Below are 16221 nucleotides of genomic sequence, written 5' to 3' on the forward strand. Positions count from 1 at the left end.
TGTTTGTAAACAATGTCAAGGTAAACAAGCGCTGTATAGCCTTAAAACATGGTTAAAACGATCATTTTGATATCATGGATGGTCGGTCCTTGCATCCATAGCTCTGTCTATGAATTTGAAAGTGGTTACATTCCTCCAGGCCCATCCTTCAGCTTTTTTAAAAACCAAAACAGAGTGGTGACCTCTTTATTATCGTTTCAATTAACCTCTTAAGGATCGGACCCTTTTTTTTCCCATTTTCGCCTAAACTGACATACCCAAATCTAACTGCCTGTAGCTCAGGACCTGAAGCAAGGATATGCATATTATTGATACCATTTGAAAGGAAACACTTTGAAGTTTGTGTAAATGTGAAATTAATATAGGAGAATATAACACATTAGATCTGGTAAAAAATAATACAAACAAAAAAACATGCGTTTTCTATTATTATTTTTTGTTCCATCATCTTTGAAATGCAAGACGAAAGGCCACAATATAATATTGCAGTTTAGGCACAATGTCGATTTGGGCCACTAGATGGCAGCAGTGTGCGCGCAAAGTTTCAGATTGATCCAGTGAAGCGTTGCAATACTGGACTATTTTGTATCAAGTCTGCCCAAATGTGCCGAATTGGTCAATTGATACATTTTCAAGTACATAACTATAGAGAACATATAAAAATGATATGGTGGTACAAAATGTAAGTTTAAACACTCCCAGGAATGTCATACATGATGGATCATTAGCTTATACACTAACCTTCACACCTCTAGATGGCCGGGCGGAGTGGGTGTGGAGCCAGAGACAGCAGGGGTTCAAGCTGTAGAACCCAGTTCCTACATTTTGATATAAAAATGGCTTTTATCAAACAAAACTATGCTACATTTGATCTCTGGGACCCTTAGGATGACAAATCAGAGTAAGATTACTGAATGTAAGTACATTATCCAGGCTCTGTCGCAGCCGGCCGCGACCGGGAGACTCATGGGCGACGCACAATTGGCCCAGCGTTGTCCAGGGTAGGGGAGGGAATGGCCGGCAGGGATGTAGCTCAGTTGATAGAGCATGGCGTTTGCAACACCAGGGTTGTGGGTTCGATTCCCACGGGGGACCAGTATAAAAAAAAAAATGTATTCACTAACTGTAAGTCGCTCTGGATAAGAGCGTCTGCTAAATGACTAAAATGTAAATGTAAAAATTATTTGTGGTAGGTGGGGGCGGGAGGTCCTGTATAAACACAAACTCACTTCCTTGACAACATCCCTCACAACAGCTCTGCTCAACAGCTCTGCGCTGCTCCGCGAAGCGCTTAAAGTATGAATGCCCTGACATCTGCGGAGGCCGTATCACCGTAAATGCTGCACGGCCAATGCAGACATCAGATTGACCATGCAGCATCTGCATTGGCCTTGCAGCGACTTTCAGGGTTTCTATAGCTCTGACTAGGGGAAGAGGTTACTGATAACATGACAAAAAGTCAGCCCTTTGAAATTCTTACACACCATACACAAACGTGCTACTCTACATAACGAAGTCTTGTTTTTATGAAAAGAGATTGGTTAATTCAACATTTCAAAGAAAGTACCAACAGAACAAACAACATTAATGAAATGTCATGTTTGCTTTAGGATTACTACTGTTTAAATATTTTGACATTTGGATATGGTTTCAATGAAGCATTAAGACAGCACTGTCTGAGGGAAAAGCTTGCCATTTGAATTGTAAAGGAAAATAAGTCAGTCAAACAAAGGGAATATAAAATTGTAAGTGTCACTTATGGATGACAGTTAATGTTTTGTCACCAGACATGATAAAAAAAAACACTGTTCTTACACCTGTAATTTACTATGTCAATATATGAACAGTTTGCCATCGAGTTCACTATTGTTTCCAATTATGCCTCATGAGACATTCGGAAAGGATATTTTGGTGTATCCCTTTATATAACATGCCTGATGAAAGTCTTCCTTTCTGATCTCCAGCACTGTTGAAGCTATGGGGAGTCCAGGCTGTGACCGCGTGGGGCGCACAGTGCACCTTCCCCTGATGAGTTTCAATGACTACCCCTACAGTGTGTCTGCCCTGAGGGCCTGGGAGGAGGAGGACACCAAGCCGCCCCGTGGACTGATAAGTGTGCCTAAACACATTGTTCCTGAACGTAGCCTGCAAGGAGTCTTCCTGCCCTGCTCCGACATGCTCCTCACTGAAGACAGCTCGTGGTTGTTGAAGAAGAAAGAGACAGCGCCCCCTGAGCCCCCCTGTAAGCCCCTGGAGCAGTGCCCTGTCATCGACAGCCAGGGCCTGGGGGTGGGCCTGGGATTGGGGGTCCCCTCTGGGCTGGAGGGACAGGTGGAGGAACGCTGTCTAGAGCAGGTCCAGAGCATGGTGTTGGGAGAGGTAATGAAGGACATAGAGACCGCCTGCAAGCTGCTCAACATTACCCCAGGTAAGAAAACTGTTTAACTATGAAGTTATTGTGTGCCTATAATTTCTTACCATATTGTTACCATGGTATTATGGTTATTATTACTGTTATTACTGTGCTGTAAACTATGCTACCGTATCATATGTTACGTTCTCCAAAAGGGATAGACCACATGTCTCCATCAGTCTCAGGGTCTGTCATGTTCACCACAGTTGAACATGGGACCTGTCACTGTCTGTAGATTGACAGAGAATAAGGATAAAAGAGCACTGAGAAAATATAACCTTTTGTGCAATACTCTCACTGTTGAAATACCCCATTATCTACTGTCAGATCTTACTTATAGCAAAGCAAACAAAACAGTAAAGGTCACCATTTACTGTAGGTTGCCCTTTCTTTATACTGCGACTTTTATCGTAATAAATAGGACTTCTATGCTAATAATATATTATTATTATTATCACTGCATTGTTGGGAAAGAGCTCTCAAGGTAAGAATTTCACTGTACTGTTTTACACCTGTTGTATCCTGTGCACATGGCGAATAAACTTCAAAACTTGAATAAACGTTGAAACTTGAAACTTGAATACCACTGACGCTGGGCTAAGCGCAATGACAGAAGTGTCTGTGGCCTCCCCGCCCTGTGCAAATGGCTCTGTTGACAATTCATCATTTCACATGCTTCATTTCACATGCTCAATCACTCACTACCTGTCATTGGGAACACAAATATGAGTTCAGAAATTGCATACAGTACAATGTACACTCACACACATCTCCCCCGTAAAGATACACCACCCTTCGTTTAAATGGGTAACCTATGCATTTGCATGAGTGCCAACAGTGCCATTGTATGTAACTGTATATATGATGGATACAATTTGCTGTGGATAAATGTTTAACATTGATTGGTCAATCATGAATCAAATAAAATAAAATTGTATTTGCCACATGCGCTGAATACAACAGGTGTAGACATTACAGTGAAATGCTTACTTACAACACTTCATCGCCTCTGCAGAACCCATGGAGTGGAACTGTGGGAACGTTCAGAAGTGGCTGCTGTGGACGGAGCACCTGTACAGACTACCCCAGGTGGGCAAGGTGTTCCATGAGCTCAGTGGGAAGGACCTGTGCTCCATGACAGAGGAGGACTTCAGGCAGCGCTCAATGCAGTGTGGAGACCTGCTGTTTGCGCACCTGGACATCTGGAGATCAGGTAGGGCAACTGACAACCTTGAACGGATCCGTTATTCGGACTGTGGTATATATACACTGAGTGTACAAAACATTAGGAACACCTTCCTAATGTTGAGTTGCACCCCCTTTTGCCCTCAGAATAGCCGAGGCATGGACTCTACAAGGTGTCGAAAGCATTCCACAGGGATGCTGGCCCATGTTGACTCCAATGCTTCCCACAGTTGTGTCAAGTTGGCTGGATGTCCTTTGGGTGGTGGGCCATTCTTGATACACATGGGAAACTGTTGAGCGTGAAAAACCCAGCAGCCTTGCAGTTCTTGACACACTCAAACCGGTGCGCCTGGCACATACTACCATACCCCGTTCAAAGGCACTTACATCTTTTGTCTTGCCCATTCACCCTCTGAGTGGCACACACACAATCCATGTCTCAATATTCTCAAGGCTTAAAAATCCTTCTTTAACCTGTTTCATCCCCTTCATCTACACTGATTGGTGGATTTAACATTTGACATCAATAAGGGATCATAGCTTTCACCTGGATTCACCTGGTCAGTCTATGGCATGGAAAGAGCAGGTGTTCCTAATGTTTTGTACACTTAGTGTATATAATATGGCATGTATTTCATTTATGGTGTGGGTCATTCCATTGAAAAGTATTGAATGTTTTATAGCCACAAGCCAAAGGACTACTTGGCTATTCACTATATAGATTGTGCTATAGTTTTCAGGTATTTTCTTAGTCTTATGTTGAGATAACAAATGTGTAATCCTGTTCAATGATGTTTTTGTCACAGCTGCGTGCATGAAGGAGTGCTGCACACCAGGAGATACCAGGTTACATGATGCTGAGGAGACGTATCCAGAGGCTGATTCCTCCTGCTCAAGCCAGCCCATCCACCTGTGGCAGTTCCTTAGACAGCTGCTCCTCAAGCCACACAACTATGGACGATGCATCCGCTGGCTCAACAAGGAGAAAGGTGAGTGGGCAGGGGAAAGGTGGGAGAGGGCAGACAGGTGTATGGTGTACATGTTAGGGCACACTCCTGGGTTTAAAGGGGCAGTGAAGTCAAAAATGTGGTTTTCCAGTTTTTTTAAATGCTAATTCAACACTACAAGGTCAAAATAACACTGAAATTGTGAAAATGATGATTATGCCCTTTTTGTGTAAGAGCTGCCAAAAAAAAAGAACAAGACAAAAGCCTGGAATTTCAGCCTGTTCAGGTGGGATAGAGTTTTTGGCCCAGATCATGACATCACAATCTGATCTGATTATTCTGACCAATGACCAGTCATCTTTTATTTGCATATGATTCCTCCTACTTTGAAAGGGTAAGCTGGGTAGGCTCTAGATTCAAGGCGATCCTATGGGCCAATCAGGGCGGTGTATATAAATATATTTACATTTCTATAAACATGCCCACAGGATCAGACTGAGCATTTCAATGGCAAAAGGAGGCTCAGGGAAATAAATTATAAAAATATATTTGGAATTATTTTCATGAAATAAACACACACAGTGATTTATTAGACATATAGTGATGATTTAAAAATAAAAAGACTGCATGGGGGTTTTAAGGCTGAGGGTGTCCTAAAATGTACACTGTAAGGGTGAGAGAATTTGGCCATGGGAGCTGACTTGGGTTATTTGGGGCTTATTGTCCATTGGTTGCTGAAAAGGGTGAAATGTTCCATCTCTTGCATTCTATTTTTTCTATATTCATCAGGTATCTTCAAAATCGAAAACTCGGCTCATGTGGCCAGGTTATGGGGCCTCAGGAAGAACCGTCCAGCTATGAACTATGACAAGCTGAGTCGCTCTATCCGACAGTACTACAAGAAGGGTATCATCCGCAAACCTGATGTGTCCCAGAGACTGGTCTATCAGTTTGTCCACCCTGTATGAAGCTGTGGAGCAGCCAGCCAGAAGAGGAGAAGACGAGTGGTGATGATGACTGTTGACAACTAAATGAAAAGAAGCCTCTAACTGCTGTTTTAGCTCCAGCAAAAACAATGCACTGTATAGACTGCCTCCTGCATTGTGCACTCCTGCCTAATTTCAATATTCTTATGTGTAACCTGATTGCATATGGGGATTTATTGTCACGTTGCATTAGATATGTAATGTTTTACATTTCCAATATTGTTTAAACAATTTTTATATTTAATTGTCCAATATTTCATTTTCACAAATATCAATTCCATGTTTGTATACTTTTTCTCTGATTATGAACTCACATGAATCACCAGTACATCTGCTACTATTTATTTTTTCATTTGTAATGGTTGCTCTTTTTAGTGCCATTTACATTTCAACATGTCCCTCCTTACAACCCATAGCACTTACACATGTTACATTTGACATAATTAGTTATCTGAAGCTTGCTTTGGAAACTACAGGGGACTAAGCTATGGTGAATATGTAATGTACTATAGAATGGATTTAATATGTTCACTACTGATCTCTAGTAGTAGTCCAATGTTAAGGCCACTTCATAGGTCACAGTCACAGCTGTTTACCACATAGGGCCAATTATGATCCTGATGTACATTTGTAATATCACCGATCTCATTGAATTGAAGAGAAATGATTTGACTCCAGTGCCCATTCCCTGGTGGAAGAATAAAGTCTAATAGAAATGTGTAAATACAGTGAACTACTGTAATATAAGCATTTCAATACCACTGCCACATTTCAAGTGCTAGGATCTGTATGTAGAGACGAACACCAGTGACAGAGATTAGTGACTGGATACATACAAATGTTGGAATATAATATTGAATATTTATAAATGAGAATCTGTGTGTAAGAATGTATTTAAATACTGAATGTGTTTAAAATAACATGACATAATAATGTGTGTTTTTATGCTTTTTTCATCAAGCATACCATAACCCATAACGCACAGTCAAAATCCATTCAAAAAACACACACAGACACAAAACGTTTTGTTTGTATTCTCAACAAACTTGTTTTCCCCTTTCAAACCAATATCGTAATATTGACACCATCACAATAACTTTGATTCAGAATATCATAATTATTATCATAATCATAATAATCTTTATGCATATTTAAATGAACCTTGTGTAACATTAAGATGAACAGGCACTACACCAGTTAGGAGATAAAATTACATCACTAACTATAAACATACATACGTCTGCTAATACAGGGGTTTCACAACATGAGCCGTTGCCCCATTGTGTGCATAAGGAAGAGAAAAATCAACATAAAAAACATTTACATATACACCATTTTTACTGCCTCAACGTAGTTAGGTTTAATTTCCAACTCAACACAGTTGTACAGTTACAATAGAATATAATCCTTAAATTACATCATCATATACAAATCTGACAGCGTGGGGTAACATCACGCTCTTATATGGTACATTGACAATTCCACTGCGATGCAATTCAAACGATATGGTACCTATTACTTAATATGCTTTCCATTGCTGTTATTTTGTTGTAACACATTTGCATGTATGACACTACATTTTGTCTTAATTGATCACTTGCATTTTTGTCCTTTTTTTTTCTCTTTACAATTACACAACTCATACACGCTGGATGATAAAGATGTTTGTTTTCCCCAAAAATATCTACTCGAGGTGTGTGTGTGTGTGTGTAAAGGATATAAGATCATTCGATGATATTAGTTATTTTTGCTAGGCAGCTTACACTAAGACACATAACTTGTGAGCAGGTGATGTGTTCTCCCAACAGTGAAACCAAGACCTGGTGAATTCTCATCTGAAACCATAACCTAAACACATCTTGCCACTATATAAATGTTCTATGACATAAAACTTGAGGTCTAACCTCATGTCCATGACCCATGTTCTGTGCAAAGCATTCTGCTCTCACAACATTATTGCATGTCTGATTTAGATAGCCCACCATTGGCAACAATATTTGCATCGGACATCTGATAAGCTAGATTTCTCAGCAAGTAACGTTACTGTAGTATTTTCTGTATATACAGTATATGTATTTAAAGCAGGGGCTGAGTTAGGTGTGTGCATGTGAAGTATACTACCAGGAGCAATCTAAAGTAGAGTTAATTACTGCTGACAAATACATTATTTCTGATATACTGTAGTCACTGTGGTATGCGCTCGTCTTCCCCCTGTGGACCACATATTAAATGATCAAAGAAATACTGAGACAACAGGAAGCAGTTAGTTGTATGACAGGGTTATGTGATATGGGAGTTATTGCATGGAGAAAATCATTTTATGCATTTCAGATTTCGGTCATTCTGACCCGAGTTAAATGCGCGTAAATGGAACCTAATTCCATTTTTATGCACTTTTCTCTCTTTGCATATTCTGACCTTGAACTTAAGCATGAGAATATCATGCTATTCACCCGCTATTCGTTCGGGGTAGAGATCTAAGAAATGAAGGTGTGTCTACAGATACACCGTATTCTGACCTTGACATAATTCCTTAATAATTCCACTACCTTTACGCGCGAGGAAACCATGAATAATCTGTAGCGAACCTACCGGTTCCAATTGGAAAAAGCATTCTCCATGCACTGTAATTTATAAATAGATAATAGCTATTGATAAGATCTAGGTAAATGAGTAATCCGTTTGGAGAAGGGGATTGTAAATACACATAGAAAATGTTTTAGATAATTTTTCCTTATGATCACTGGAGACGAATGTGAAACCAGCCATATGGAAGCAAACTGAAAATCATATCAACATGACATGTATTGCTGCCTCTTTTCCACAGTGAAATAGGCTATAAATAGCTGGGCCATTATTTACAAATGTAATTGTGTACCTAATAATTTGTGTGGATGAAATTTGGAGACCCAAGCTATAGGCTTCTGTAGGGCTGAACTTGCCTAGTTGATGATGTATGCACATTAGAATGTTTTAATTATATACCCGGTATTTTCTCCTTTTTATTTTACAATTTGTATAATGTTAAATATTAGCCACTATCGGGAGGCACCGTCAGTAATACCCACATACATTTATAACTGTCACTTTAGTGTTCGTTTTTCAAAAATGTGTAGCCTACATTTTGCATCATTCAATTCCATTCTGTTTACCTTTCTTTCCTCTGTCACGTCTGTGTAGTTGTTCCTGAGGCTCGCTAGCATTAGTGGATCATATTAGGCTAACATTGTGCAATAATTTGGGACATGTAGCCTATTTGAATCATTATGGAACTCAGACCACACATAGCAGGTTAAACCTGGAGCCTGGCGCACGGTTCACAACGACTGGACCATTGTCATACAGTTCCATGATTAGTGAGAATTAGGGTAGATTTATAGGACTATTGTTCAACCTTTATTAAAAAAATTATTACACCTTCCAATATTTCATGGATTGAACTTGAATATGACAACCTTCAGAATGAATCAAACCACTGTATTTTTGAGTCATCAATATATTTAGTGCATAAAGGTTCCCAAAACTTTTTACAAAAAATTATTCATACATACTTTCCTAACCCTACAAGTTGCCTAAATAATCTACAAGAACAGAGTATTTTTAAATCTACCAGTTGGTGCTGAAACGGAGATGAATATGCATATATTTAGATGGCTTTCTTTCATTGATCCCTATATTCTGAACCCCTTCTCTCGATGTATTCTAGTCTGTTGACAAAGTTCTAATTAAAGGTACACCGTATTTAAAGGGATGGCTTAAGATAAATGTACTGAAAACCCTATTGAATGTAAACTGCACGAGAAAATCTGTTGGCCAGCAAGTGGGAGGGTTTTTTAGCGGTTGAATTAAATGTATTCAGCGCGCACAAGGGAACCACGCCTGCAAAGCCCGTGACGCCCCTTCACAAGGTAAGTATGAATACCAACTACTGAGTAGTGCATAGGAAAGGCATGTGTAGGAAAGGGCATACATTTCCTAAGTCAGAATCGGGCCCCAGGTGAATGGGCTCATAAGTGCTTTTTGCCTTGTAGGGTTCTCTATGACAGTGGAATACAACATGCCTAGTTAAAAACAGCATGTCTCCTTCCAGGCCCCTACAACTACATTCATGTCCACATTCCCATTTTAAGACCAGGATCTGCAGCATGGCACCATCAAGATTGATGCCCCTATCTTACCAGGAGACAAGAATCAAACACGAACATAGTTCAAAACCATTTTTCCTATATCCTGAAAACAACTACATTTACATTTAATATGCCTGATTACATCACCTGAACAATCAAATCTTTCTTGTCAGCACTGACAGATAAAATAAAAGCAAGCTGGTGATAATATCTTGCCTACTGACCAAGAAAATACAGAATTCTAGATAATACCCTGCAATTAATTGAAATTAGATGTTATGATTCAAGGGTGGTGATGGGAAGAGAGAAAAATTGTCTATACACCAACTCCACTTCCGGCTATGAAGTCAGACACAAGCTTGTGGTGCTATTCCAATGCTTTGTCTGTGTCTAATGGTGAACTCTGATCCTCTGCATTGGTTTTCATATCAGCGGATTTGTTGCATCTTGTAGCCTTAATATGGCTTGGAGGTTTAGGGAAAGCATGTTGCATAGCACATGCTGCTATAGCAAACCAACTGAGAAACAGAGATAAACACATACTGTAGCAATGCACACACTGGTAAAAGGGATTAGACCAAATCACAAAAAATAAAATAATAAAATCTAGGATACATTTTGTGGTACTTTTAACAATACACAGCATTCCCAATGTAAGCATGAGGACTGAACACACAGCATTGAAAATGCTACACAAAATGGCGCCATATATACACAATGTAGGCTTAGTAGCTTGTTCTGGTTAAACGGGTAGGTAGGTATAATTGGTTACATTATTGTCACACTGTTACAGGAGAATGTAGTGCAAAAAAAAAGTTACATCATCTGCATGATCTTTATATCAAACACAGCACAGATATGCAAAATGTGTCCCTGCATTGGCTCAATGTTATGTTTGAGTTTGTGAAGACTGGAATAAATGCTGCTCCTGTTTTAGTGTTTAAATCCTCCCCACCTCAAATACTGGATAAATATAATATTTATATATTGTCTTTTCTTACGTTACTAAGATTATATTTAGTCAAGACTGCTTGGCGCATCTGTTGGGCAAGGGATGTGTTGTTCGTAAGTCTCTGGCTATGTGCAGTGCGATTGGATGGGACAGTCTGAGCTGCCTCCAATGGCATATCCTCCTCCTCTGGGGTCATTAAATCTCCTCAACGTAATTGGCCGGGTACAGTCCCTCTCGGCCTGTATCCAGGCGACCTCGACACCAGCCTTGGTCATCTTCATCCTCAGTCTTGGTCAGTTCATCACCTGTGAAGAACATATGTACATCTCCTTAATCAACATGCATTCTATGCTCTTTCCACGACTGAACAATATTATGGTCAATAGTACATTTAGACATCTTTGTTCTTTCCTTTATCATGTCACTATTAGCAAAGATCAGGCAGGATGTGCATCATGTTGTTATGAAGGCCCTACTAACACCCTCTAATATAGGGACAGTCAGAAGACAATTGCTAATGACTAGCAGGTGCCTGTAATTGGAGGAAGTAGAATGTGGCCATTATTGACTAATCACTACTATCTTCCTCTGGGAATAGAGTGGCTTTGGAATGGAATGCACAGAGATAGCAGGTCATTTCCTGTGACCTCATCTCCACCCCCCTATCAAGTCAGCTTGGCCATAATAAACCATGTGGTAATAATAATAATAATAATATGTCATTTAGCAGACGCTTTTATCCAAAGTGACTTACAGTCATGTGTGCATACATTTTTACGTATGGGTGGTCCCGGGGATCGAACCCACTACCTTGGCGTTACAAGCGCCATGCTATACCAATTGAGCTACTGATAGTTGAGCTAAACTGCACTGTTGGACTCAAATCTTAGGGCCAAGAATAGGGTTAAACTGGAAATACATCGTAGCCAAATCAAGAGACATCAAAGATGGTGAAGTGTTGTCGTTGCTTACCAGCTTTGAAGGTGAGCTCATCTTGTTCCTGTCCGTCATAATCATACAGAGCACGCACCCGGACCCCAGACGCAGTTCCGGTCCCAGCACCCCCTTTTCCGGCACTGCCAGAGTCTTCCTCAAAGGAGTTTTCATTCCCACCCCCGTTGGTCTCACCGCCTGAATGGGCTGCAGGCGCCTCATCATCGGACCAATCAGTAGAGTAGGCCTGGTTCTTTTCATAACTGCTCACACTGCAACAGAACGGTTAGGAAGATACATTGGTTTGATCAGGAGAATTTCATGAAAAATACAAACAAGACTACTGTAGACTAGAGCAACTGTAATTAACAGAGTATATGAAAGACATCTATATAATCAATATATATCCAGTTAATTAAATGGAGACAGCAAACAAAAGGCATGTTAGATCCCAGGGTGTATGATGCCATTTAAATGGTTTGACTAGGGTAGGTCCCGGTGTAGCAGTAGATGGTGTTTGGCAGTAGATGGTGTGTGTGGCAGTAGATGGTGTTTGGCAGTACCTGGTGTTTGGCAGTACCTGGTGTTTGGCAGTACCTGGTGTGTGGCAGTAGATTGTGTTTGGCAGTAGATGGTGTGTGGCAGTAGATGGTGTGTGTGGCAGTAGATGGTGTTTGGCAGTAGATGGTGAGTCTGGCAGTAGATGGTGCGGCAGGTAGCTTAGTGGTTAAGAGCGTTGTGCCAGTAACCGAAAGGTCGCTGGTTCTAATGCCCGAGCCGACTAGGTGAAAAACCTGTCGATGTGCCCTTGAGCAAGGCACTTAACCCTAATTGCTCCTGTAAGTTGCTCTGGATAAGAGCGTCTGCTAAATGACTAAAAATAAAAAATAAAAATAATGGTGTGTGGCAGTAGATGGTGTTTGGCAGTATATGGTGTGTGTGGCAGTAGATGGTGTTTGGCAGTAGATGGTGTGTGTGGCAGTAGATGGTGTTTGGCAGTAGATGGTGTGTGTGGCAGTAGATGGTATGTGGCAGTCATGGTGTGTGGCAGTAGATGGTGTGTGGCAGTAGATGGTGTGTGTGGCAGTATATGGTGTGTGTGGCAGTAGATGGTGTGTGGCAGTAGATGGTGTGTGTAGTGTTTGATCAGTGTTGTGGTCCTCTCACCTGCCACGGTCACCAGGCAGTGCCACATGATCAGTGCTGATGCTGATCAATTGAAGGAAGATAGAAAAACAAATGATATGGCATCATGAGAGATATTGATGAACCCTGGCATGTCATTTTGTGTGTGTGTGTGTGTGTGTGTGTGTGTGTGTGTGTGTGTGTGTGTGTGTTTGTCAGTAGTAGTTTGACCAGTGGAGTGGTCCTCTCACCTGCCGCGGTCTCCAGGCGGTGCGACATGGTCAGTGCTGGGGGTTGGTGGGGCCCCAGCCGGCTTCTGCACCTTCTCCCTTTTAACAACAGCAGCAGTGGCATCTGGGTTGTAGTCCTGGAAGGCAGAGCAGAGGATAAATACTTCTGAAAGTCTATACTGAAGCGGAGACTCAGATCTGGCCAATGGCCTTAACTTTTCCTTTTACATCAGTCAGTAAATCAACAATCTTCCAACTACAAGCAACTGTATTGAACTGTGTTATTAAAAATGCATGCTTGTATCTGGGGAGAAATGTATATAAATACCTGAACCTTTGCTAGCCTACATGTTGTTATAAATATTCCTGAACAGACAACTATGTTGATGTAATGCAGAGTACAGTACCTCAAACATGGGCCAGTTCATATGCATGCCAGGGCCATGGTGGTTGCTGAACCACTGCAGGTCCTCCTGTGTGTTGGCAGCCAGGATGGTGCGCTCCAGTTCTCTGTATACCGTGCCATAGCTGGGGAGAGGAGGACAGAGAGCACATTGTGACACGCAGAGAGAGAGGGGGCCTGTTTAAGGGACAATAATACAGTAGGGCTGCCAGTGCCAACTGTCCAGCGCTGATGGTGCTGTTTTCCTGGAGGGTTTCTAGTTGTTTATGAAGCTCCAGTACTCAGAACAACAGAGTGGAATGGTTCAAAGACAAGGTAATTCGGGCCAATTCATAACATGAGGTGAGGCTACACAGAACACACACAGCACATTTGCATTCAAATTGGCGTAGTGAGATATGAGGTAGAGTCACGACAGACGGCATTATTCCACCAGAAGGTGGAGACAGAAACACAGAATCACTGACAGTCAAGCTCTACAGATGATGACATTTCATGGGTGATATTGCAAAAAATATAAGCGTAAGATGCTATGATGGACAATCAAATGGACGATTCAAGTTAAAAGGGATTTTTCTGCTTTCACTGCTGTCACTGAGACACGCTGTCTGTATTTGCATGAGTGTATTAGAGGGAGCTGAGGCCTGGATTTGTAGTTGCTAGCTTACCATTCCCTGTCTATGGTTGATTTATGTATCACCAATACTGTGGTCCGAAAGGCCAGTGTTCTTAGTACTCCACACCACACTATAAAAGCATGCACTCATCCTCCATACTAATCATAAACCAAGACCAAACACCCAGGAAACAGCTTGAATGAACTCCTTATTCCAATCACCATGGAACCTGGCTTTGTATCACATGCAATGTGATTCACAGCCAAGAATATGACAAGCATTACCTCTGACATGGTGCAATTTGGCTGAAATGTCATTAACTGCATCATCGGCGTAATTGGTGTTGTGACCGAAAGACTGAAATGTGTTGAAATTAATCTATTTGAAATTAACTGTAATGAAAGCGACATCATAAATAAAGCACATTGGGAGTAGATTCCCTCTGAATGTGATATTTAAAATAATCCATAGACTCAACTAATAACAGAAAATAATGCAGATAAGCACTTAAAGAGATCAATGCTGTAATTAGCTACACTAATGTAGATTTGTTTGTCAAGGCAGATTTGCTGTTGTGTAAATGAAACCAATTTCATTATATTGTGCTTTCGGAAAGAACCCTAGACTTTTTCCACATTTTGTTACGTTACAGCTTTATTCTAAAATGGATGAAATCGTTTTTTCCCCTCATCAATCTACACACAATACCCCATAATGGCGAAGCAAAAACAGGTTTTAAGAATTGTTTGTAAATTCATTTAAAAAAAAAACTGTAATATCACATTTACATAAGTATTCAGACCCTTTACTTTGTTGAAGCACCTTTGGCAGCGATTACAGCCTCGAGTCTTCTTGGGTATGACGCTACAAACTTGGCACACCTGTATTTGGGGAGTTTCTCCCATTCTTCTCTGCAGATCCTTTTAACCTCTGTCAGGTTGGATGGGGAGCGTCGCTGCACAGCTATTTTCAGGTCTCTCCAGAGATGTTCGATCGGGTTCAAGTCCGGGCTGTGGCTAGCCACTCAAGGACATTCAGAGACTTGTCCTGAAGCCACTCCTGCATTGTCTTGGCTGTGTGCTTAGGGTTGTTGTCCTGTTGGAAGGGGAACATTTGCCCGAGTCTGAGGTCCTGAGCACTCTGGAGCAGGTTTTCATTAAAGGATCTCTCTGTACTTAGCTCCGTTCATCTTTCCCTTGATCCTGACTAGTCTCCCAGTCCCTGCCGCTGAAAAACATCTCCACAGCATGATACTGCCACCACCATGCTTCACCGTAGGGATGGTGCCAGGTTTCTTCCAGACGTGATGCTTGGCATTCAGGCCAAAGAGTTTAATCTTGGTTTCATCAGACCAGAGAATCTTGTTTCTCATGGTCTGAGAGTCCTTTAGGTGCCTTTTGGCAAACTCCAAGCGGGCTGTCAGGTGCCTTTTACCGAGGAGTGGCTTCCGTCTGGCCACTCTACCATAAAGGCCTGATTAGTGCTGCAGAGATGGTTGTCCTTCTGGAAGGTTCTCCCATCTCCACAGAGTGACCATCGGGTTCTTGGTCACCTCCCTGACCAAGGCCCTTCTCCCTTGATTGCTCAGTTTGGCCAGGCGGCCAGCTCTAGGAAGAGTCTTGGTGGTTCCAAAATTCTTCCATTTAAAAATGATGGAGGCCACTGTGTTCTTGGGGACCTTCAATGCTGCAGACATTTTTTGATACCCTTCCCCAGATCTGTACCTCGACACAATCCTGTCTCGGACAATTCCTTCAACCTCATGACTTGGTTTTTCCTCTGACATGCACTGTCAACATGGGACCTTATATAGACAGGTGTGTGTGCCTTTCCAAATCATGTCCAATCAATTGAATTTACCACAGGTGGACTAAAATCTAGTTGTAGAAACATCTAAAGGATTTAGGCCATCATTGTAAATAAGAATTAGTTCTTAACTTACTTGCCTAGTTAAATAAAGGTTAAATAAAAATACAATAAAATAAAAAATTATAAATGGAAACAGGATGCACCTGAGCTCAATTTCGAGTCTCATAGCAAAGGGTCTGAATCCTTATGTAAATAAGGTATTTCAGTTTTTTATTTGTAATACATTTGCAAAAATTTCTAAAAACCTGTTTTCGCTTTGTCATTTTGGGGTATTGTGTGTAGACTGATGATGAAAAAACATGATTTAATCCATTTTAGAAAAAGGCTGTAACGTAACAAAATGTGAAGAGGTCTGAATACTTTCCGAATGCACTGTAAGTAAATCGTCTTGGCTATTTATAGAAGGTTATTTGAAATTATTTTCAAATACTTCA

At 41.1% G+C, this 16221-nt stretch overlaps 2 protein-coding genes across 6 annotated transcripts in view; one reads left to right on the forward strand and one right to left on the reverse strand.

Annotated features, from left to right (window-relative positions):
• Positions 1-1999: 1999 nt before the first annotated feature.
• LOC121545614 (SAM pointed domain-containing Ets transcription factor-like) lies at positions 2000-8570 on the forward strand. Its single transcript, XM_041856291.2, has 4 exons — positions 2000-2428; positions 3429-3626; positions 4405-4587; positions 5335-8570. Exons 1-4 carry the CDS (start codon positions 2029-2031, stop codon positions 5511-5513), a joined length of 960 nt encoding a protein of 319 aa, XP_041712225.1. The 5' UTR covers positions 2000-2028; the 3' UTR covers positions 5514-8570.
• A 775-nt stretch (positions 8571-9345) lies between these two features.
• LOC121545612 (protein kinase C and casein kinase substrate in neurons protein 1) overlaps positions 9346-16221 on the reverse strand; it is a 69208-nt gene continuing 62332 nt past the window's right edge. For 4 of the 5 annotated variants that reach the window (XM_041856288.1, XM_041856286.1, XM_041856287.1 and 1 more), the window contains 5 exons: positions 13306-13426; positions 12920-13035; positions 12711-12752; positions 11583-11815; positions 9346-10915 (listed from right to left, as the gene is read on the reverse strand). In XM_041856288.1, coding sequence (XP_041712222.1) covers positions 10806-10915; positions 11583-11815; positions 12711-12752; positions 12920-13035; positions 13306-13426 — 622 coding nt within the window. In that variant the 3' untranslated portion in view covers positions 9346-10805. The remainder of the gene's footprint in view (positions 10916-11582; positions 11816-12710; positions 12753-12919; positions 13036-13305; positions 13427-16221) is intronic. The other variant, XM_041856290.1, reaches the window with a different exon arrangement.

This window comes from Coregonus clupeaformis, chromosome 30 (genome assembly GCF_020615455.1).
Source record: "Coregonus clupeaformis isolate EN_2021a chromosome 30, ASM2061545v1, whole genome shotgun sequence".
Taxonomy (NCBI): domain Eukaryota; kingdom Metazoa; phylum Chordata; class Actinopteri; order Salmoniformes; family Salmonidae; genus Coregonus; species Coregonus clupeaformis.

Coding starts and splice junctions, on each gene's coding strand:
- LOC121545614 (XM_041856291.2), top strand. CDS start 2,029: ATGAGTTTCAATGACTACCCCTACAGTGTGTCTGCCCTGAGGGCCTGG. Junction 2,429..3,428: donor GCTGCTCAACATTACCCCAG/GTAAGAAAACTG, acceptor TCGCCTCTGCAG/AACCCATGGAGTGGAACTGT. Junction 3,627..4,404: donor CCTGGACATCTGGAGATCAG/GTAGGGCAACTG, acceptor TTTTTGTCACAG/CTGCGTGCATGAAGGAGTGC.